The sequence below is a fragment of the Podarcis raffonei genome, chromosome 8 (genome assembly GCF_027172205.1).
Source record: "Podarcis raffonei isolate rPodRaf1 chromosome 8, rPodRaf1.pri, whole genome shotgun sequence".
Lineage (NCBI taxonomy): Eukaryota > Metazoa > Chordata > Lepidosauria > Squamata > Lacertidae > Podarcis > Podarcis raffonei.
This window is the reverse complement of record NC_070609.1, coordinates 6,355,197-6,376,279: the sequence shown is the minus strand read 5'-3', so window position 1 is coordinate 6,376,279 and position 21,083 is coordinate 6,355,197. Positions and strand designations below refer to the sequence as shown.

The 21,083-nt window shown below is 48.6% G+C and overlaps 1 protein-coding gene across 16 annotated transcripts in view; it reads right to left on the bottom strand.

The window, feature by feature from the left end:
- RYR1 (ryanodine receptor 1) overlaps positions 1 to 21,083 on the bottom strand; it is a 207,866-nt gene that overhangs the window by 81,298 nt on the left and 105,485 nt on the right. For all 16 annotated transcript variants that reach the window (XM_053401808.1, XM_053401813.1, XM_053401815.1 and 13 more), the window contains 14 exons: positions 20,037 to 20,151; positions 18,792 to 18,924; positions 18,085 to 18,179; positions 12,576 to 12,711; positions 11,424 to 11,610; positions 8,839 to 8,950; positions 8,483 to 8,603; positions 8,130 to 8,299; positions 6,123 to 6,343; positions 4,203 to 4,293; positions 3,501 to 3,641; positions 2,200 to 2,363; positions 850 to 928; positions 636 to 725 (listed from right to left, as the gene is read on the bottom strand). In XM_053401808.1, coding sequence (XP_053257783.1) covers positions 636 to 725; positions 850 to 928; positions 2,200 to 2,363; positions 3,501 to 3,641; positions 4,203 to 4,293; positions 6,123 to 6,343; positions 8,130 to 8,299; positions 8,483 to 8,603; positions 8,839 to 8,950; positions 11,424 to 11,610; positions 12,576 to 12,711; positions 18,085 to 18,179; positions 18,792 to 18,924; positions 20,037 to 20,151 — 1,855 coding nt within the window. The remainder of the gene's footprint in view (positions 1 to 635; positions 726 to 849; positions 929 to 2,199; positions 2,364 to 3,500; positions 3,642 to 4,202; positions 4,294 to 6,122; positions 6,344 to 8,129; positions 8,300 to 8,482; positions 8,604 to 8,838; positions 8,951 to 11,423; positions 11,611 to 12,575; positions 12,712 to 18,084; positions 18,180 to 18,791; positions 18,925 to 20,036; positions 20,152 to 21,083) is intronic.

Genomic DNA, 21,083 nt, shown 5'->3' with positions numbered 1-21,083 from the left:
AACCGATCTGTAAAAAATGTAACTTGAAAAGAGACATTGCACATACTTTTGTAAACCAAGAAAATCTTTAATAAAAATACATTAAAAATATATATCTGCAAGCAAGAAATCCAATTTTCATCTCTTCATTTGAAACTGTTATAACATTCCTAATCTTGTAACCAGCTGGATTCCTGACATTATAATGATACAAAACATTCATCTGCTACCTGAATAATCATTTCTGCTTTAAAATGCTTTCCCCCCCTCCAAGAAGGTTTAGTCTGATGGACAGTGCCAAAATCCCTTTGGCCAAGGCACAGCCTGACTCCCTCCTTTGGCAATCCTCACAGAACTTCTAGCCCAATGGTTGCCATTAATTTGATCGGAATTAATTTTATAATGAAATGATTTTAGAATGTTTTATCATTTTACTGTTGTTAGCCGCTCTGAGCCCGGCTTTGACTGGGGAGGGCGGGATATAAATAAAATTATTATTATTATTATTATTATGCATTTTCTTTTGGTCTGAAATTCTAAATTTCAGATTCAGTTGGTCTGTCAAGCACCAGAATTCTGCGACTTTTGCCTTTAGCTTGCAACTGGACTCGGGAGTCAAAAGGTTCTACCCGGCTTCTACAGGGTGCAATATTTACCTTTTCCGAGAACGTTTTGTAAGGGCGCAGCATGGGGTTCGTCTTAGCCTCTTCATCGACCACCTCCCCAAACGACCAGTTATTCTGAATCTGCAAGTGGGAGATCAAATGGTGTCATATCCATTTCTTTCCAAGCAGACGGAGGCAGAGAGCCTCATCTTCCCGGAGCTTGGAAGGTGTGTGTGTGGGGGGGGGTCACTTGGAAGCTCCTTACCTTGTCAAAGGCCCACTTCTCATGGGTATACTCAGCATACTTGTTGATGAAAGAGTCCAGCCTCTCGGGAATGATGACGCTGCAAGAAAGAACATTTTCATCAGATGCGAGGCTGGGCAGTTACAGGGGAGAAGTGACAGGAAGGAGCAGTGCCCATACCCGGCCCTGCAAGGTTTAATCATTCCCGCCAACTCTCAGCGCTGGATTCTGCAGCCTGGAATAAATCCAGGAGAGGAAGGAAATACTGAAGGAGCAGAAAGTGTTAGAAATCCTGCTCCATGATTGCAGTCATGGGAATTTTTGTCTATCACATGATGGTATATGTTTTGACTCCACAGAGTGGAAAGTGACGGAGACAGGATGTTTGTGTTACTATGTTCCGTGAAGTGGGACTATTGTCCTCTGTTCTTTTTCTCTTTGCTGTCTGATGCTAGAGAGAGAGGGAGCCATGTTGCAGTGCTCCGTTTGTGTTTATATGTAAATAAAGTAGATTAGCCAAAATGCTGAGTTGCTGAGGTCTGTCACGCGAACTGCGCAGACTCTGCAGATCCGTAAGTGTGCCGGTGTCAGTTGGCATCGGTCGCTGTGATGTTCGGGCTGAAGAAAGCTTTTGAAGCTCCCGAACGATCGACCAGGAGGGAGAGAACATGCCAGTCGGGCATGTGACCAGGATCCTACTCGAGTGTAGGACGAGCTCCTGACAGAAAGGCTAAATCCCTCTTCCCCTCTTTCAATCTTTCCCTAAAGGTTCACTGTCTATCCCTGCACTGGCATTACCTCAGCAGGCCTGCTAACGTTTACGTTTATCTTTATTACGCCACAGATCTCCTGCCTTTCCTTCAAGGAGCTACAAGTGGTGTACACGTCCTCCCCGTTTTGCTCCTCACAACAGCCCTGTGAGGTAGGTTAGGCCTGAGAGATGGTGACTAGCATGAGCTTCGCGTCCAAAGGGGGACCACTACGCCACGTGCGTCCTTCTGCACTGAGAAGGAGAGTCTCCATCCCCATCGTTCTGCCCAGACACTGAGGTCCTGCGCCGAGGGCTTTCTGGCAGTTCCCACACCGTGAGAAGCCAAGTTACAGGGAACCAGGCAGAGGGCCTTCTCGGTAGTGGCACCCGCCCTGTGGAACGCCCTCCCACCAGATGTCAAAGAGAAGAACAACTACCAGACTTTTAGAAGACATCTGATGGCAGCGCAGTTTAGGGAAGCTTTTAATGTTTAATAGATTATTGTATTTTAATATTCTGTTGGAAGCCACCCAGAGTGGCTGGGGAAACCCAGCCAGATAGGTGGAGTAGAAATAATAAATTATTATTATTATTATTATTATTACTTAAACATCACTCACTTGAGGGTCTCCACAGGCTTGGGGTCGAAGTTGCCCTCAGCATCCACAGACGCCTTCTTCTCTGTCTTGGATGAGTAGCTGGCATCCACGTAGTCAGGGGGCAGGGCCCCCGCAATGGCACACAGGCAGGGCATGGCAAGCTTGTACAGGTCAGGGTCAAATTTCTGGGCACCGTGAAGGAGAGAAGCAGCGGTAGGGTGAAGTGGCAGACAGAAAAGAAGAAGGCCCACATTCCTGGCCATTCCCCACCCTCCCAACTGAGTTGCCCTTGGCAGTAACCCCTCCTGACAGACACTCATAGCCAAGGGCAGTCAGGAAAGGGGGAGACAGATCAGCTGGGAGCCAAAGGTCAGAGGCCAGCTCAAGCAGGCTAAAGGCTTGAGCCAGTCAGCCTGAAAGCTGGTCACATAGTAGGGCACAGGAAGAGACTTTAAATATTTTATTACAGTGATACCTCTGTTTACGTACTTAATTCGTTCCGGAGGTCCGTTCTTAACCTGAAACTGTTCTTAACCTGAAGCACCACTTTAGCTAATGGGGCCTCCTGCTGCTGCTGCGCCGCCGGAGCATGATTTCTGTTCTCATCCTGAAGCAAAGTTCTTAACCCGAGGTACTATTTCTGGGTTAGAGGATGTCTGTAACTTGAAGTGTATGTAACCTGAAGCGTATGTAACCCGAGGTACCACTATATTGGTATATAAGGCCTTATACAGCTTGGGACCAGGCTCCCTCTGTCATTTTATGGAATAATCATTGTAAGGTAAAAAAAAGTAAAGGACCCCTGGAAGGTTAAGTCCAGTCAAAGGCGACTATGGGGTTGCAGCGTTCATCTCGCTTTCAGGCCAAGGGAGCCAGCGTTTGTCCACAGACAGCTTTCCAGGTCATGTGGCCAGCTTGACTAAACTGCTTCTGGCGCAACAGAACACTGTGTCGGAAACAACAGTGCACGGAAACGCCGTTTACCTTCCCACCGCAGTGGTACCTATTTATCTACTTGCACTGGTGTGCTTTTGAACTAGGTAGGCAGGAGCTGGGACAGAGCAATGGGAACTCACCCCATTGCGGGGATTCGAACCGCCAACCTTCTGATCGGCAAGCCCAAAAGGCTCAGCAGTTTAGACCACAGTGCCACCTTTAATAATCATCGTACCATCACAGAAATGGCTTTGTTTGGTGTGGTATGTAATTTTCTGCATTTTATATTGTGTCTTATTTTACTGCAAAACACTTCACACATCACCCAATTCCCAGGCTGACCCAATGGATCCTACATAAGATCAAAGTTAGGTACAACTCCTTACCTTGTGGGACAGAGACTCAAAAATGCCCCAGAAGAGCTTCCGGGTCAGGTGAAGCTCCTCCTCAGAGGTGACCCCATAGTTGGCCCAGCCAGTGGGAAGGCAGTAGTACTTCCAGCAACGCTCGTAATGATTGGTCAGGAGCTGGGCAGGGTGGAGAAAAGGAGTCAGCAGGGAGAGGGGCTTCCCGTCAAGAACACAATTTCCTTCATCCTCCAGACCAGCCTTTGCCAACCTGGTGCCCTCCCAAAGTTTTAGACTACAAGTCCCATTGGTTCAAACCAGCGCAGCCATGCTAGCTGGGGCTGATGGGAGCTGTAGTCCAAAACACCTGGAGGGCACCAGGGTTTTTTGTTTTTTTGAGCTTCTTTTCAATTTATTTAATCATTTTATCAATACAAACAGCAACCACAAAAAACACATACAACAAAAACCACAATAACACAATTTAACAATTCAGATTTCAGTGCTGATATACCTATAACTACACCTTTTTAACAATATTTCCCCACCTCTCCTCCCCCTACTTTCCGCCTTATCTCTTAAGTAATCCTTCCAGATTTCTTCATATTTATCCATTCTTAATTTGCGTCGATATGCAATTTGTTCGTTTGTAACTAGTCTGTCCAGGTTGGCAAAAGCTGCTGCAGACAGCCTGGTGTGTTCCATATGACAACATCCCCTCCGCACACATGCACTGCTCACCTTCAGAGACATCTTTGCAAACTCATTGAGGATGGGCACATCAAATACCAGCCGGCGCAGCAGATGCTGGAGCATGGAGGGTCTAATATACCTGGAAAAGTAGCCCGCAATGAAATTCCGTGTTTGGGGGACCAAAAATATTAAGGAGCAGGGGTAGGGCGGCTTATAGGAATGATGGTTCTGACACCTGGTCAACCTCTTAAGTGTACAGTCATACCTTGGGTTAAAGTAGCTTTGGGTTAAGCATTTTCGGGTTGCACTCCGTGGCGACCCGGAAGTAACGGAGTGCGTTACTTCCGGGTTTCGTCGCTCGCGCATGCGCAGATGCTCAAAATGACATCACGCGCGTGCGCGGAAGCGGCGAATCGCCACCCACACACACGCAGCCACGGGTTGCGTTCGCTTCAGGATGCAAACAGGGCTCTGGAATGGATCTCATTCGCATCCAGAATGTATTTGTATGGAGGGACTAACCTTCCTCAGAAGGAATATCGGCTGTGGCTAGCCAGATAGATACAAAGGCCATATAGATCCAGATGCAGTTAGATCACATATAGAGACAAAGAGACAGAACTATAGCATGCGAAGGAGAGAGAGAAATAGTCATAACAGGTCCTGATGTGAGCATTGACCTCAGCACTCAGCAGAGGCAAAACCAGGACAAAAGTACCATGGACAGCTCCATACAGGGCTCACCTTGAAAAATGAGTGAGAGCGAAGCTTAGATGTTGCTTCAACAACAGTCACTCTCAGACCAAGCTTTATACACCAGCTCTGTCTCATTTTTTTTTTCAATTTTCTGTCTCTCTTTTTTAAAGGGGCCCAGCTTTCTCCAGCTGTCGTTTACTCCAGTGCAACGAGGAAGACTCAGGTTGCATTGGTGCAATGCAATGGGCCGGAGGGATAGAAGAAGAAGAGGAGTTTGGATTTGATATCCCGCTTTATCACTACCCGTAGGAGTCTCAAAGCGGCTAACATTCTCCTTTCCCTTCCTCCCCCACAACAAACACTCTGTGAGGTGAGTGGGGCTGAGAGACTTCAGAGAAGTGTGACTGGCCCAAGGTCACCCAGCAGCTGCATGTGGAGGAGCGGGGAATCGAAAACAGTTCACCAGATTACGAGTCCACCGCTTTTAACCACTACACTACACTGGCTCTATGAGCTCCTTTTGTGCAAGTGCTTCCTCCTCTGAATTCCTCCTCCCAATCTGAATCCCCAGTCTCATTCCGCAAAGAAGGGGAGTCTAACCCCAGGGTCGTGGGAGAACACAACATATGTGTGCAGATTAATACAAGAAGCAGCCATGACGAAGAAGGAATTCAAGGTCTGCCCAACTTCCAGAGTTGAAGAGGCAAGTTGTTGACCTGTTGGTATGGTGTTCCATAGTTTTGGGGCCACCCTGAGAAGTCCCTGCCATCATTTGCATTCACCTACCTAACTGATCTTGGGATGCGGGTGGCGCTGTGGGTTAAACCACAGAGCCTAGGACTTGCCGATCAGAAGGTCAGCGGTTCGAATCCCCATGACGGGGTGAGCTCCTGTTACTCAGTCCCTGCTCCTGCCAACCTAGCAGTTCGAAAGCACCTCAAAGTGCAAGTAGATAAATAGGTACCACTCCGGCGGGAAGGTAAATGGCATTTCCGTGCGCTGCTCTTGTTCGCCAGAAGCGGCTTAGTCCTGCTGGCCACATGACCCAGAAGCTGTACGCCGGCTCCCTCAGCCAGTAAAGCGAGATGAGCACCGCAACCCCAGAGTCGGCCATGACTGGACCTAATGGTCAGGGGTCCCTTTACCTTTACCTTACCTAACTGATCTTAAGGGCGGGCATTCAAGAAGGACCCCGAAGGACGTGAAGGCAGTGCTTCCGGTAACCCAGGGCGTAAAAGGTCTACCCTGAAATTAGGGCCCCCCCCTCAATACCTGCAGAGCGCCATGAGGCACTCTTCAATGACATCACGCTGCGCTTTGGTGAGGGAGCGCCCCCGTGACAGCCGGTAGATGGTGTGCAGCATGGAGTCCACCATGATGGCCCGGTGCTCAGTGCCGGCGAAAAGGGGGGCACACTTGGTGATGAGCGGCAGCACTGCCAGGCACAGGTAGCGATTCATGGCCAGCGCCATCTCCGTGGTGCTGAAGGCAGCCTGCGGTGGGAGAAAGGAAAAATTCAGAAGCGTGGGAGAGGGGAAGGGCCTGTCAGTTTGCATTTCTTAGTGCAGAAAATATTGATCTGATTTCGTTATATATAAAGTAGATTTTTAAGTACCGTATTTTTTGCTCTATAAGACTCACTTTTTCCCTCCTAAAAAGTAAGGGCAAATGTGTGTGCGTCTTATGGAGCGAATGCAGGCTGCGCAGCTATCCCAGAAACCAGAACAGCAAGAGGGATCGCTGCTTTCGCTGCGCAGCGATCCCTCTTGTTGTTCTGGCTTCTGAGATTCAGAATATTAAATTTCTTGTTTTCCTCCTCCAAAAACTAGGTGCGTCTTGTGGTCTGATGCATCTTATAGAGCGAAAGATACGGTATACGTTTTTGAAAAAACAAGAGTCATTCCTGTTTGGAATGGTGGGAGAAGACATTGACAAGAATGACCAGAAACTGTTCTTATACACAACAACGGCGGTGAGGTTATTGCTGGCTCAGGTATGGAAACAGCAAAAATTGCCTACAATAGAAGAATGGCAGTACAAGGTTATGGAGTACGCAGAAATAGCCAAATTAACAGCAAAAATTCGACATCAGGGGGATGAAACATATCAAAAAGAATGGGGAAAATTTATGTTATATATAGAGAAGATGATGTGAATTATTTTTTGAACGTTTTGAATTCCTTTTGTTCCATTTGGTTTATTTGTTAAGTTTGTATACCACCGCCCTCCCTGGGAGGTCCACAGCATGAAAATACAAAATAAGAACACAAAATATACAATAAAAGCAATAACGAAACCAACCAGCCAACCCACAACCCTCCTCCCATGGTTGCTTTTAATAATTTCACTGTTTCATTCTTTTCGTAAGCCTCTTTGAGGTTGTTGCTTTTGTTTTGTTTTTTTTAAATATTTTTTATTAAGCAATTTCAACAGAACAAATTATCCGTCCAAATAATCAATTATTTTCCCCCTTTTTATTCCTCCCCATCCCTCCCTCTCCCCCCCACCTGAGACTTCCCTCAGCTCCCCTCTCTGATTTATTTGCACATATTATTATCTGCATGTTAAAAATTGTACATATCATTGCCTTATCTATCATTTATTCTATTAATAAATTTGTGGGTGTTTATTCAAAACCTGCCAAGGAGTCCAAGGCATTTTGTTTTGTTTTTTTAAGTAATTTGTAAAAAGTTCCCAATCTTCCTTGAAGTCAAGATTATCCTTCTCACGAAATTTATGTGTCAACTTTGCCAATTCTGCATAACTCATCAATTTTTCTTGCCATTGTTCTTTCACTGGGATTTCCTTGAGGTTGTTGCTTTTGGACAATCAAGTGGTATATTAATTTATAATCACTCAAACAAACAAACAAACAAACAAACAAACAAGCAAACAAACAAACTGTTAAGCTGTGGGTGAACATATCAGACGACACAGTGATTCTTCAAACAGCTCTTGTTTATTCACAGGCCAGAACAGAACTGAACTGAAGGGTTCAGTCAGCCTGCTTATATAGAGCTCCAGTACAACATAACTGTAACAATTTTCTAAAACTATCCAATCACTGAACGTCACTTTCGATCCCTTATTTGCATAACTATCTACAGTATCCCCCTGCTGGCCCAGGGTGAGAACTTCAGTACATAACACAAACAAAGTCCAGCATCCTGATTTCATAGTGGCCAGCCAGATTCCCCAATGGGAAGCCCCCAAGCAACAGTCTGACCCTCATGTGGTGTCCAGCCAATAGTATCCATCCCTTCCTATCCCAGCACTCACCGTGTCCAATGAGGCGGCGGCTCTCATGTCAGGCAAGAAGCCCACCTCCAGCACGCTGAGAAGGAAGTCCTGGTTGTCAATGCCGTAGACCCGGTCCAGGAACAACACCATGGGTGCCTTGTGGTCAGGCACAAAGCTTGCGGACATCTTGGGCTCGACAACGCTGCCGTCTACGCATGGGCAAGAGAAGAACATGAGCAGGTGGAGGAGAGAGAGCAAGCTAGGCTTCCGGAAGCTGGTTGGGGTGGGGAAAGCAAGGCAGGCAGAGGAAGGAGCAGCAAGTGCACATGGAAGGTTCCGGAAGGGCCTGGAAGGTTCTCGGGACCAGGAGAGGTCCCGCCCGGCCACCGTACCTTTGCCAAACGATGGGATCTGCAGAGGTAGACTGATGACCCCCACAAGATCCTCCAGGGGCACCAAGGAGCGCAAGATGGCCCTGATTCTGAGGGCTTCGCCTTTTCCGGCCTGGATGAGCTGTTTGGATAGAAGGAGGCAAGGCATGAGGAGGAGCCAGTTGGTTAGGGACCTGATCCAGTGCCCACTTTGGAAGAAAGGATGATTGGGGGGGGGTTGAGAGCCAGCAGGGGACTGTGCTGGAGGGTGGGTGGGATCAGGGCGAGGTGAAATGTTGTGGGGGTTTTTGGGGGGGGTTGAAGTGGGCTATCTCTAGCATTGCAGACAGTGAAGGGAGTGGAGCGGTGCTGCTTACATGCATCTCAGGGGCGCAGCGCCCCAGCAAATCGATGAGGGCGGCATAGAAGGACATGATTGCGTTGCCCAAATGCACCCGGTTCTCCTCGTGGGATTCCTCTCCCCCAAATCTGGTAGAGAGAGAAAAAGAGAGAGAGAGAGAGTAGGAAAAGGGGAGAGGGATCACCAGCCGTTCATGCAGTGAAGGTGGGGAGCATGGGGGGAGGGGCACAAACAAACAAACAAACAAACAAACAAACAAACAAACGTTGAGAGTAGGGAAAAGGAATGAATACTATTCACGAAGTGTGTGTGAAAATGAAGTTGTAGCCAGAGAGCTCAGACAAGTGGTCACCATGTCAGCAGAGTGCAGAATACGGCCATCAGCTTAGAACAGGGGCCGGCAAGGTTTACCTCGCCTGGGCCAGTTCACTCCAGCGGAGACCCCTCCGAGGGCCAGATTGCGCATGCGTGATTTCTGGCGTCGGCATCTGCGCAGATGTGATTTCTGGCACCGCAGAAGCGAGTCCCCGTGCCGCGCTGTGCCGGTTTAGCGCAGTGCACAGGACTCACCAAGTGGGTGGTTCGGTTCGTGGGCGGCTTGTGGGCCGGATAAATGACCCCCATGGGCCGTTTGTGGCCCATGGGCCTTAGGTTGCCTACCCCTGGCTTTGAATATTGTGGCACTGTCAACAACCCGAATTCTTAGCTTTTACATTGAAAAAAACCACACACACAAACAGATCAAGGCTCCAGTCCTCCTGAAGGCGGAGGGGAAGTGAAGTGGAGAGGGAAACGGAGAAGGGAATTTTTGATTTGAGCTAAGAAATCAGTGGGGTGCAGGTGGTGCTGTGGGTTAAACCACAGAGCCTAGGACTTGCTGATCAGAAGGTCGGCAGTTCGAATCCCCGCAGCAGGGTGAGCTCCTGCTGCTCAGTCCCTGCTCCTGCCAACCTAGCAGTTCTAAAGCACATCAAAGTGCAAGTAGATAAATAGGTACCACTCCGGCGGGAAGCTAAACGGCGTTTCCACGCACTGCTCTGGTTCGCCAGAAGCGGGTTAGTCATGCTGGCCACATGACCTGGAAGCTGTACGCCGGCTCCCTCGGCCAGTAAAGCGAGATGAGCGCTGCAACCCCAGAGTCGGTCACGACTGGACCTAATAGTCAGGGGTCCCTTTACCCTTTACCAAGAAATCAGGGGGTCTGACTCTTGAGACTAGTCCCATTTTGGTAATGCTTGGAGCATGCGAGGCAACGGTAAAAAGAAAGTGATGCTGAGCATGTGCAGAAGGGTGGGAAGGTTGTTTGGAACGGCTCTCTGCAGGGATTCAGGCCTGTAGTGAGGTCACCTGGGAAAGCGTCACAGACTCATAGAATTGTAGAGTTGTGAGGGACCACAAGGCCCATCTAGTCCAACCCGCTACAATTAAGGAATATTTTGCCCCGTGTTGGGACTCGAACCCACGACTCTGAGATTAAGAGCCTCATGCTCTACTGACTGAGCTACCAAGGCGGATATTTGTCAGGCAAGTATTCAACTTGTGTGCTAAGAGCTGATCCGTGAAGCTAGCAAGGCACCTTTCCAACAAGAGAGATAAGCTGGAGCAGGTCACATGCTGCTCCTCTGCTCAATGCGCTGAGCAACAAGGGAGCCTCTGTTCCTCTTGCTGTTCCTGGAGAAACAGAACAATTTTGCCTCCGCCTTCACCATCCTTTCCACCCTGTCCCAGTTTAACAGGAGCTGTTAAATTGGAAAGGGGTGTAGCTCAGTGGTGCTGCCGCCACCTGTTTGCAGGCAGAATGTCCCTGGCATCTTCAATCCCTGGGAATGTCCTGGAGAATCACTGCCAGTCAGTGTAGACAACACAGAGCCAGATGGACCAGGCATAAGGCTGCTTCGTATATAAAGGTAAAGGGACCCCTGACCATTAGGTCCAGTCGTGGCCGGCTCTGGGGTTGCAGCACTCATCTCGCTTTACTGGCCGAGGGAGCCGGCGTACAGCTTCCAGGTCATGTGGCCAGCATGACTAAGCCGCTTCTGGAGAACCAGAGCAGCGCATGGAAATGCCATTCACCTTCCCACCAGAGCGGTACCTATTTATCTACTTGCACTTTGACGTGCTTTCGAACTGCTAGGTTGGCAGGAGCAGGGACTGAGCAACGGGAGCTCACCCTGTCACAGGGATTTGAACCACCGACCTTCTGATCGGCAAGTCCTAGGCTCAGTGGTTTAACCCACAGCGCCACCCGCGTCCTGCTTCGTATATACCTCCAGGCTAAGACCTTTAGTTCAGTGGCTGCGCATGTGCTATGCATGCATAAGGTCCCATGCTCAATCTCCAGGTAGGCTAGGAATGTTCCCAGGCCAAACTGCCACTGCCAGTCAGTGTAGGCAGTACTGAGCTAGATGCAAAAATGGTCTGATTCGGTATAGGGCCTGCTTCTATGTTCCTATGAACTGGGCTGCATACCCTTTGGTTCAAGGATGGGGTCTGCGTCCCTGGAATGGGTCTGTTAACTCTATGCCCTGCCCACCCAAATTACTCAATGAGCCTGCCCTCCCCGTCAGCATGCAAAGCGCCCTCGCCCCTCCCTTCACGCACAGTTCACGGCGGCGATCTTTCTTGACCGTCGGCCCGTCGCGGGCAGGATCCTGCGAGATCTGGATGGCCTCCTCAATGGCAGCCAACAGCCCATTGCCACCTTCACCCCGTAGGGCGGGGCCAAAACACTCAGGGCGCCGGATCAACAAGCGAACCACCACGTTGGCGTTCTCTTCCACACTCTCACCTGCGGGGAAGAAGGCAGAACGTTGCATGAACGGGGACAGGAAGCATGGGGGTGGGAGGAAGGTTTCTGCATATACACATAAAATTGTAAGGCTGTCGTCATGTTGCAATTCGCATTGCCACCTAGAGAGGTGAGATGAAGGGGAGGGAGTTGGGGAGAGCTGGGAGGGGAGGTTTGGACAAACTGGAAGGGAGGTGTAAAGGGATGGGGGGCGTAAGGGAAGGGGGGTTGGCAAAGGGCACAGGTAGGCTTGGTAAGCGAAGCAAGCAGGCATCAGCCCCTAGTTCCACATATTTTTGACACAGAAGCACCTGGTGGAAACTCTTCTGTCTTCATTATTTCAGCTTTGACTTGCTTCCACAAAGTAAGGATTATATTTCTTATGGTTGTGGCACAAGGTTTAGAAATAAGTGGGGTGTGCCCAGTGCCAGTTCAGAATCTGGTTGAAGTCTTGGAAGGGATATTGGAGGGGGAAAGAAAGGCTGGTCTGTGACATCTGTTGGGGCTAGCCAGGGTTCTAAGCATTATAAACATGCCTCATCTCTTTTGTCAATCACTTGTTTCCCCCTAAAATTAACCCTGGGTCCACCTAATGAAATCTGTAGCAATCGCCGTCCTGTGCAGGCTTTGCCAACCTGGTGCCTTCCAGATGTTTTGGAGGACAACTGTCCTCAGTTTAAAACATCTGGGGGGACTCCAGGTTACCAGATGCTGCTCCAGTGCAACACCAAGACAATGGTACCTATATGCAAATTTAGCAGTGACTTCTCCATTCTGGGAACCCGCCATTTTGAAGACACTGATGCCAGAGGAAGGCAGACCCCCCCCCCCCCCAGAGTGAGTGAAATAATACAGCCAGCTGTGTTTTCTGGGTCGGCGAGTGATGAAGAGTGGGCTTGCTCTTCTGGACCCTGAATTATCTGTGTAACCACCAGTGTTAAGAGCCCACCCACCGCCAAGCTCACCGTTGACGAAGACAGTGAAGCGCAGGAAGTCGAGGTAACGCTCGCCTCCACAGGGGTTCCAGCCAATGTCGGGGTATCCCTTGGAGAGCAGCATGGGGCAGCTCTGGAGGCCGGCCCCGGCCAGGTACGTCACCACCTGGGGAAGCAAGGGAGAGTGCAAGGCTTGATGGCAAAGCTCCAGTGCCTGGAGGCAGTTGGAGGATGGATGGCGGCTAACAGATTGAGGTTGAATCCTGACGAGACAGAAGCACTGTTTTTGGGGGACGGGGGGCGGGCGGGTGTGGGGGATTCCCTGGTCCTGAATGGGGTAACTGTGCCCCTGAAGGACCAGGTGCACAGCCTGGGAGTCATTTTAGATTCATAGCTGTCCATGGAGGCGCAGGTTACCGTATTTTTTGCTCTATAACACGCACCTGACCATAACACGCACATCGTTTTTAGAGGAGGAAAACAAGGGAAAAAACATTCTGAATGAAACAGTGGATGTATCATTTTTGTGCTTCATGCTGTGGCCACAGACATGTGATCTGATGGTGAATTTGGGGTGACCCAATGCCAAAATCCTGAGAATTCCTGTGGATCCATGCTTTGTAACCACGTTTTTGCACCATTGCAGCCCCAGGCAACAGTGGGTGCGTGATTTTTCTGGTGCAGGCTGTAGCCATGGACATGCTATGTGATCTGATGGTGAATTTGGGGTGACCCAATGCAAAGATCCTGAGAATCCCTGTAGATCCATGCTTTGTAACCACATTTATGCACCATTGCAGCCCCAGGCAACAGTGGGTGTGTGGTTTTTTTGGTGCAGGCTGTAGCCATGGACATGCTATGTGATCTGATGGTGAATTTGGGGTGACCCAATGCAAAGATCCTGAGAATCCCTGTGGATCCATGCTTTGTAACCACATTTTTGCACCATTGCAGCCCCAGGCAACAGTGGGTGCGTGATTTTTTGGTGCAGGCTGTAGCCATGGACATGCTATGTGATCTGATGGTGAATTTGGGGTGACCCAATGCAAAGATCCTGAGAATCCCTGTGGATCCATGCTTTGTAACCACATTTTTGCACCATTGCAACCCCAGGCAACAGTGGGTGCGTGATTTTTTTGGTGCAGGCTGTAGCCATGGACATGCTATGTGATCTGATGGTCAATTTGGGGTGACCCAATGCAAAGATCCTGAGGATCCATGTGGATCTATGCTTTGTAACCACATTTTAAGTGGGGAGCGAAGGAAAAACAAAGAAGGGACATGAGAGGGGTGTGCAGAGAAGCAGCTGGCTAAGAATGCAGGAGAGGGATTTAACGGGAGGGAGGAAAGAAAGGCAAAAGTTTCCCCCCACCCAAGCCAGCCATATCTCTCTCTCTCTCTCTCTCCCTCTCTCCCTCTCTCCCCCTCCCCCCTCTCTCTCCCTCTCCCCCAGCAGCACCGGAGCACAGAGAGGAATTAGCTTTCCCCTCTGCTTGCCTGGAGGGGAGGGGCTTTCCCTGCTCTTTGTTCCGTTTCAGCAAACACAGCAACGAAACAGAGGAGGGTGGGCAGTAAGACCCTGAGGCAGAATGCAGGAAAGCAACAGCTTCCTCTCTCACGGAGCTCCCTCCTCCCTGATGCACGCGAGTGGATTTTTGCCTGATTTTTCGGCTCCAGGGACCACACATTCGCTCAATAACACGCACAGACATTTCCCCTTCCTTTTTAGGAGAAAAAATCTGCGTGTTATAGAGGGAAAAATACGGTAATTCTGTGTCCAGGGCGGCTGTCTGCCAGCTCCACCTGGTACGCAGGCTGAGACCCTACCAGCCCGCGGACTGTCTCACCAAAGTGGTGCATGCTCTAGTTATCTCCCGCTTGGACTACTGCAATGCGCTCTACGTGGGGCTACCTTTGAAGGTGACCCAGAAACTGCAATTCATCCAGAATGCGGCAGCTAGACTGGTGACTGGGAGTGGCCGCCGGGACCACATAACACCGGTCCTGAGAGATCTGCATTGGCTCCCAGTACATTTCCGAGCACAATTCAAAGTGTTGGTGCTGACCTTTAAAGCCCTAAACAGCCTCAAAGGCCCTGTATACCTGAAGGAGCGTCTCCACCCCCATCGTTCAGCCCGGACACTGAGATCCAGCGCTGAGGGCCTTCTGGCGGTTCCCTCATTGCGAGAAGTGAGGTTACAAGGAACCAGACAGAGGGCCTTCTCGGTAGTGGCGTCCACCCTGTGGAACACCCTCCCTTCAGATGTGAAGGAAATAAGCAGCTACCCTATCTTCAAAAGACATCTGAAGGCAACCCTGTTCGGGGAAGTTTTTAATATTTAATGCTGCATTGTTTTTAACACTTGATTGGGAGCCGCCCAGAGTGGCTGGGGAAACTCAGCCAGCTGGGCGGGGTATAAATAATAAATTATTATTATTATTATCCAGTCCTTCCATGCCTTTATCCACAGGGCATCCACCCCAATGGAGCAAAATGGTGGAGGACCAGATTCATGACTGGGATAATTCACCCTCATTTCCCTGGACTTAAAAAAAAAAAGGCTACGCTCATAACTAACTGACAAGACTCACAAATAAGTGACTGCACATGAGCGACAGGTCTGCATTCATCAAATCAATGGGCAAGAAGAATGGAAGAGGAGTCCTTTAGCTGGATCCCATCCATTCCAGCACCCTATTATCACAGTGGCAAACCAGAAGCTCATATAAGCAGAACCAACACTCCGTACTTCTGCTATTTCTGGCATTCCGAGGCAAACTGCATTCGACAGTGGACAGGATGTGTATTGATCCTGGCGTCATTTATGACCTTTAAATAGCTAGCTCCAGCATTGCTGCCCAGGAAAGGAAGAGAGGTGGGATGCAGTTGCTAAGCAACCACAGAGGAGTTTACTCCCTCAGTACTGGACAAAAAGGCTGCCCAGGCTGCTGCTGTGAAGGCAGGGAACAGCTAAGGGAACTGCCGTTCCCCATATGCACCGACCTGGACCCTACAATCATAATCTCACACCCTTCTTTGTGTGCGTCCTCTGCAAAAGGTCCAGAGGGCAGCAACACAAGAACGGGCCTTTTCTGCTGTGGCTCCCCACTTGTGGAATGTTCTCCCCAAGGAGACTCGCCAGGTGCCTTCATTGCAATATCTTTAGGCACCAGGCAAAACATGCTTCTTCTCCCAGGCCTTTGGCTAATTAAACAATCCATGGCCTTTTAAACAGGAGAGGGGTATTGTTTTTGCTTGTTATTCTGGCATGCATTTTTTGTGTTTTTTTAATTGCAAATTGCCCTGTCATTATCGGATGAAGAGCAGTACAGTGGTAAAGGTAAAGAAGAAGAAGAAGAAGAAGAAGAAGAGTTTGGATTTGATATCCCGCCTTTCACTCCCCTTCAGGAGTCTCAAAGCGGCTAACAATCTCCTTTCCCTTCCTCCCCCACAACAAACACTCTGTGAGGTAAGTGGGGCTGAGAGACTTCAAAGAAGTATGACTGGCCCAAGGTCACCCAGCAGCTGCATGTGGAGGAGCGGAGACGCGAACCCGGTTCCCCAGATTACCCGGTTCCCCAGGTAAAGGGACCCTTGACCATTAGGTCCAGTCGTGGCCGACTCTGGGGTTGCGGCGCTCATCTCACTTTATTGGCCGAAGGAGCCGGCGTACAGCTTCCAGGTCATGTGGCCAGCATGACTAAGCCGCTTCTGGAGAACCAGAGCAGCGCATGGAAACGCCGTTTACCTTCCTGCCGGAGTGGTACCTATTTATCTACTTGCACTTTGATGTGCTTTCGAACTGCTAGGTTGGCAGGAGAAGGGATCAAGAAACGGGAGCTCACCCCGTCACGGGGATTCGAGCCACCAACCTTCTGATCGGCAAGTCCTAGGCTCTGTGGTTTAACCCACAGCACCACCCGCGTCTCTTGGTACAATATAGAAATTTAATAAATGATGAAAATAATAAACGATAAGGGGGAAGTCGGCGGTGTTTTTAGGCCCCATTTGGATTTCTGCACCACTGCCTTGGGTGCCACCACCTCTCATCTCTTCTCTCCCCTATCCCCCCGAGAGACAGAAAGAAAGAACACACACGCTTCACTTTCCCAAGTGGTCTGGGTAAAATGAATTCACATTCACCTTGAAAAGAACATGGAGGGGAAAGAGGAAGTGGTAAAGAGTGCCACTCTTGCCATTTGAGCTCTATGATACTGTCACAGGAGAAAAGGCAACCACCCTCAACACCTCATGGGGACAGGGTTGAAAGCCTTTGTGGGCAGCAGAGGAAGACCTCAAGGATGCTGGTGATCCCTGAGCTAAGGGAAATGGACAGGAGGGCAGCAATATCATGGTTTTGGGGAGAGAGAAAGGAGAGGGGCAAACTTGGGGAAGGGGAGCAGTCTTCTTGTAGCTAGTATGCTGTTAATACCCAAAGCTGGTCCTGTGATAGGAATTTTGAGGTCTTAGATATATGGTAATCTTCATAACCGCACGTACATAGATCAGCACAGGAAGACTGACCGGAAGCCATTTTGATTCCTAAACTGAGCAAATGTTTTCTCTGCAAGGTCAAAGTGGAAAAGCCTCCCCATTGTCTTTTCCTTCACAAATCCTGTCTGTGTTTGAATAGGGTGTGAGCCTGTGACCTGGCCCAGGAACTAAGTATTTATCACTACAAAAGAATGGCCAGGCTACCCAGGCAATCCAATCAAGTAACCTGCCAGACAGGAGAAAAACAACACCAGGAGAAAAACAATATTCAAATTTCTGTTTTAGACCGCCTTTTCTGTGATGTAGGTGTGATGTATCTGAGGGGTGGTTACACCCCTTCTGTGATGTATGTATGATGTTCCTGGGGGTGATCTTGATCTACAGGGTGGCAATTTCAAAAGTCTTTATAAGGCCTTGCATGCCATTTTTCTGGGTTCCTCCTCCTCTCCTGCGTGTGAGGGGAGCACCCTGTTGCAACAGATCAATAAAGATCAAGCTTACTAGCTGCTTTGCTTCTCAATATTCTCTGGTTGGCCTCTGTTATTTTCTCTTTTTTTATATAAAATATTTATTATAGTTTTACAAAATGAAAAAAGAAAAAGAAAAATACAAATAAAAAAAAACAGTTCCATCTTTCCATTACATTCTTTCATTTACTTAATTTTCTGGACCTCCTCTAACCTCCCTTTTTGTATTCCAGTTTAATTTATCAGTTCAGCAAATCCTTCCCCTCTTTACTTATCCTAATCTTTAATCTTAAAATAATGTAACATTAGATTTTTACTTATTAATAGTCCATTTTTTCATACTCCTTATAGTATTATAACTAAAAACCACATAACTTTCAATCCAACATCATTCTAACATTCAGTGGCCTCTGTTATTTTCTCCTACCAATAGGGAACCTATGTAAGGACTCTATATGGGCTCTTGGATACCCCATAAGGGAAAAGGGCAATTTTTTATTTACAACAGTCCTTAGCCACACTCCACACCCACCCACCCACCCAGTCCTGTTTGGTACTTTCTGGCCATGCCTGTTACCTTCTCCAGGTCTTGCTCTTGCAAGGCCAGAGCCAGCTCGTTGTTGTCGATGACAGAAGCAGCTGCCACGTCCAAGGGTGTGGATCCGCGCATGCCTAGAGGAGCAAAGCAAACAGTAAGAACAGGCACAACTCAAGGCCCAAGGGGCAGAGCATTGCCTGACAAAAGGGTACAGAGGAGTCACTGCCCTCAGAAGTTGTAGCTGGAATGGCACAACTTGGGTAGGTCTGTGCAAAAATTTTAAAAAATCCAACTTTGAAAAAATCCAACCGTTTAATTTTTCAAAACGGGGTTTAATCCTCCCCTGCTAAAGAGGCATGGATAGATTTACGGGGTGACATGCTTTCTCAATTTGTTTTAACTAGTATTAAATCAGAATTTCTCAGAACAGTGGAAGTGGACAAAAAAAATGGTTTGCCCTTCAGTTTTGACACCAGACACACATGGAAATGGAGGAGGAAATTTCACCTGTCTGAGAATATTTCTACATTTATGTTCATCAGCCAAACACCTGGTTAAAGAGAAACGTTTCTGCTGGGGACCTAAAGATATGTAATGAAGAGGCCAGGTGACACTCCAGAAATGGGAAGCCACAGCAGAAAAAGCCCATTTCCACCATCTTTGGACAGCTGATATCTGCTGTGTTCCTCCACACCCCAGCACCCCACTGCACTCCCCCAACCCTGCTCCAAAGCGCCCTGGCTCACCCAGCCCAATGCCACTGTTCTCCAGCAGGTAGCTGAGGTGGTCGAACATGGAGCGCTGGTTCTGGCGGCTGATGCGGCAGAAGTAGCACAGGAAACGGCAGCAATTGGTCACCATCTTGGGGAAGCGGATCTCCTGCTCAGCAAGGGACAAGGCGGCTTCCTTTAACAGCTTTGCTAAACACCCGCTTTGCCATCTCACCCACCCCACCCCTCTCCTGAAATATGGGGTAACGTTTTGACGAAGACGGCATTGCTGTTGCACGCACTTGCAGTGCACCAAGGCCACAATAAACACTCTGAGTGTGTGTGTGTTCACTTGGAGGGAGCTTTGTTTAAAAAATGGGGTGCCTTCCTGTCAATAATGAAGCCGTTCATAGTCCCACTGTATGGCCTGAGAGGAGAGATGCATCACTTCAAACTGCTATCGGTGCTTCTCCTTTCTGTGGGATTTGATCACATAAGAGCTCTGAGTTCCTCAAAAGCTCCAGCGTTGAAAGAGTATTGAAGCAGTGAGTTCTTCCACTCTGCTTTTTGAAGTATTTTTTTAGAATATAAAATCACATTGATTTTATAAAATCAAAATGGGTGCCAAGAGAAGGAAACAGCAGCAGCCATGATGGAGGCTGTCTCTCCACATGTTAATAATAATATAATATAATATAATATAATATAATATAATATAATATAATATAATATAATATAATTTGTACCCTGCCCATCTGGCTGGGTTTCTCCAGCCACTCTGGGCGGCTTCCAACAAAGATGAAAAATACATTTAAAATGTCACACATTAAAAACTTCCCTGAACAGGACTGCCTGCAGATGTCTTCTAAATGTCAGGTAGTTGTTTATCTCTTTGACATCTGATGGGAGGGCATTCCACAGGGCGGGCACCACCACCGAGAAGGCCCTCTGCCTGGTTCCCTGTAGCTTTGCTTCTGACAGTGAGAGAACCACCAGAAGGCCCTCAGCGCTGGACCTCAGTGTCCGGGCAGAACAATGGGGGTGGAGATGCTCCTTCAGGTATACTGGACCGAGGCCGTTTAGGGCTTTCAAGGTCAACACCATGCCTCCCTCCTCACAGAATGGCAGAATGCATTTGATCCAATTATGGACCCTCTCACTCTCCTGCACCGAAGACCGCACCACCACCACCTCCTCCTGCATCAATTTGTTGGGTGTGTGTGCAGCCATGAGCAGCCTTGAAAACGTGGGCCTGTGCTAGCCCAAAGCAAGCTTCCTTACCTTCGAATCTCCTCCTCCGAGCACATTCACCATCACCTCCATGACGGTCTCATGCATGCCCAGAGCCCTCATCAGGTTGGGGTGCTGGTAGAAGACCTTGTTGTTCATAATGTTGCTGCCAGGGGAAGACAGAAGGATGCAAGGTGCTGAGTACCGGAGAAAGCAAGCCCACGGTGCAAGGGACAGAGCAAGTGGGAGTAGAGGGGAGTCATGAGTGTTTAAGGGGAAGAGCTTCAGACTGGGAGAACGGCCACCACCCTGGAAGGCTTTAAAAGAGGGTAGGACAAAAATGTGGAAGACTATCAATGGCTAGTAGCCATGATAGCGATGCTTTAAATGTATGGAGCGGACTTAGCCTCAGAGAGGGATGCTGTCCCTGCAAATGGGCAGGAGTCAAAATCGGGGGGGGGGGTCATAGCTCACGGACAGAGCAGATGTTACGCAGGCATCTCAAGCAAGAAGGGGCCTCAGGCGAAGGGGGGCTTTCTTGTGGTGTAGTTACTAAAGCGATCTGCCATTATGAGGCAGACCTTGTTGCAAGATTTGCAGTCATAGGGAGGGTAAACCACTGTTCTGTTATCAGGTTTGGATCATAAATTTGAAAGGGCAATAAAGACTGATTTATGGTGCAACTGGTCTGGGAAACTTAAGGAGTGGACGCCTAGACTGTATTTCATCGGAACTGACTAAAATGGCGACTGCCGCTTGAACAGGACTTTTGAACTTTTGGATCTATGTGAGATGAATTACGGGAGAGCATGACAAAGTTCACACAGAAATATAAACAAGGCCGTTCCTTTCAACTCGCTTGTGGATACAACTCGGAGATTATTAAGAAGAAAAAGGATAACGACAAGGAGATGAGAAGATGGGACTGTGAACATCAAAGCAGCAGAAATATAAGATGATTGGACCCCTACCGAACTCGAAACATGGGTACCGCCCACAAAAAAATTAAAATTTGGTTAAATATTTGGACTTTGTGATATGTATTGGTATAATTTGGAATAATTAATATGATATGATCGGTTTGGTAAATGGAAATTT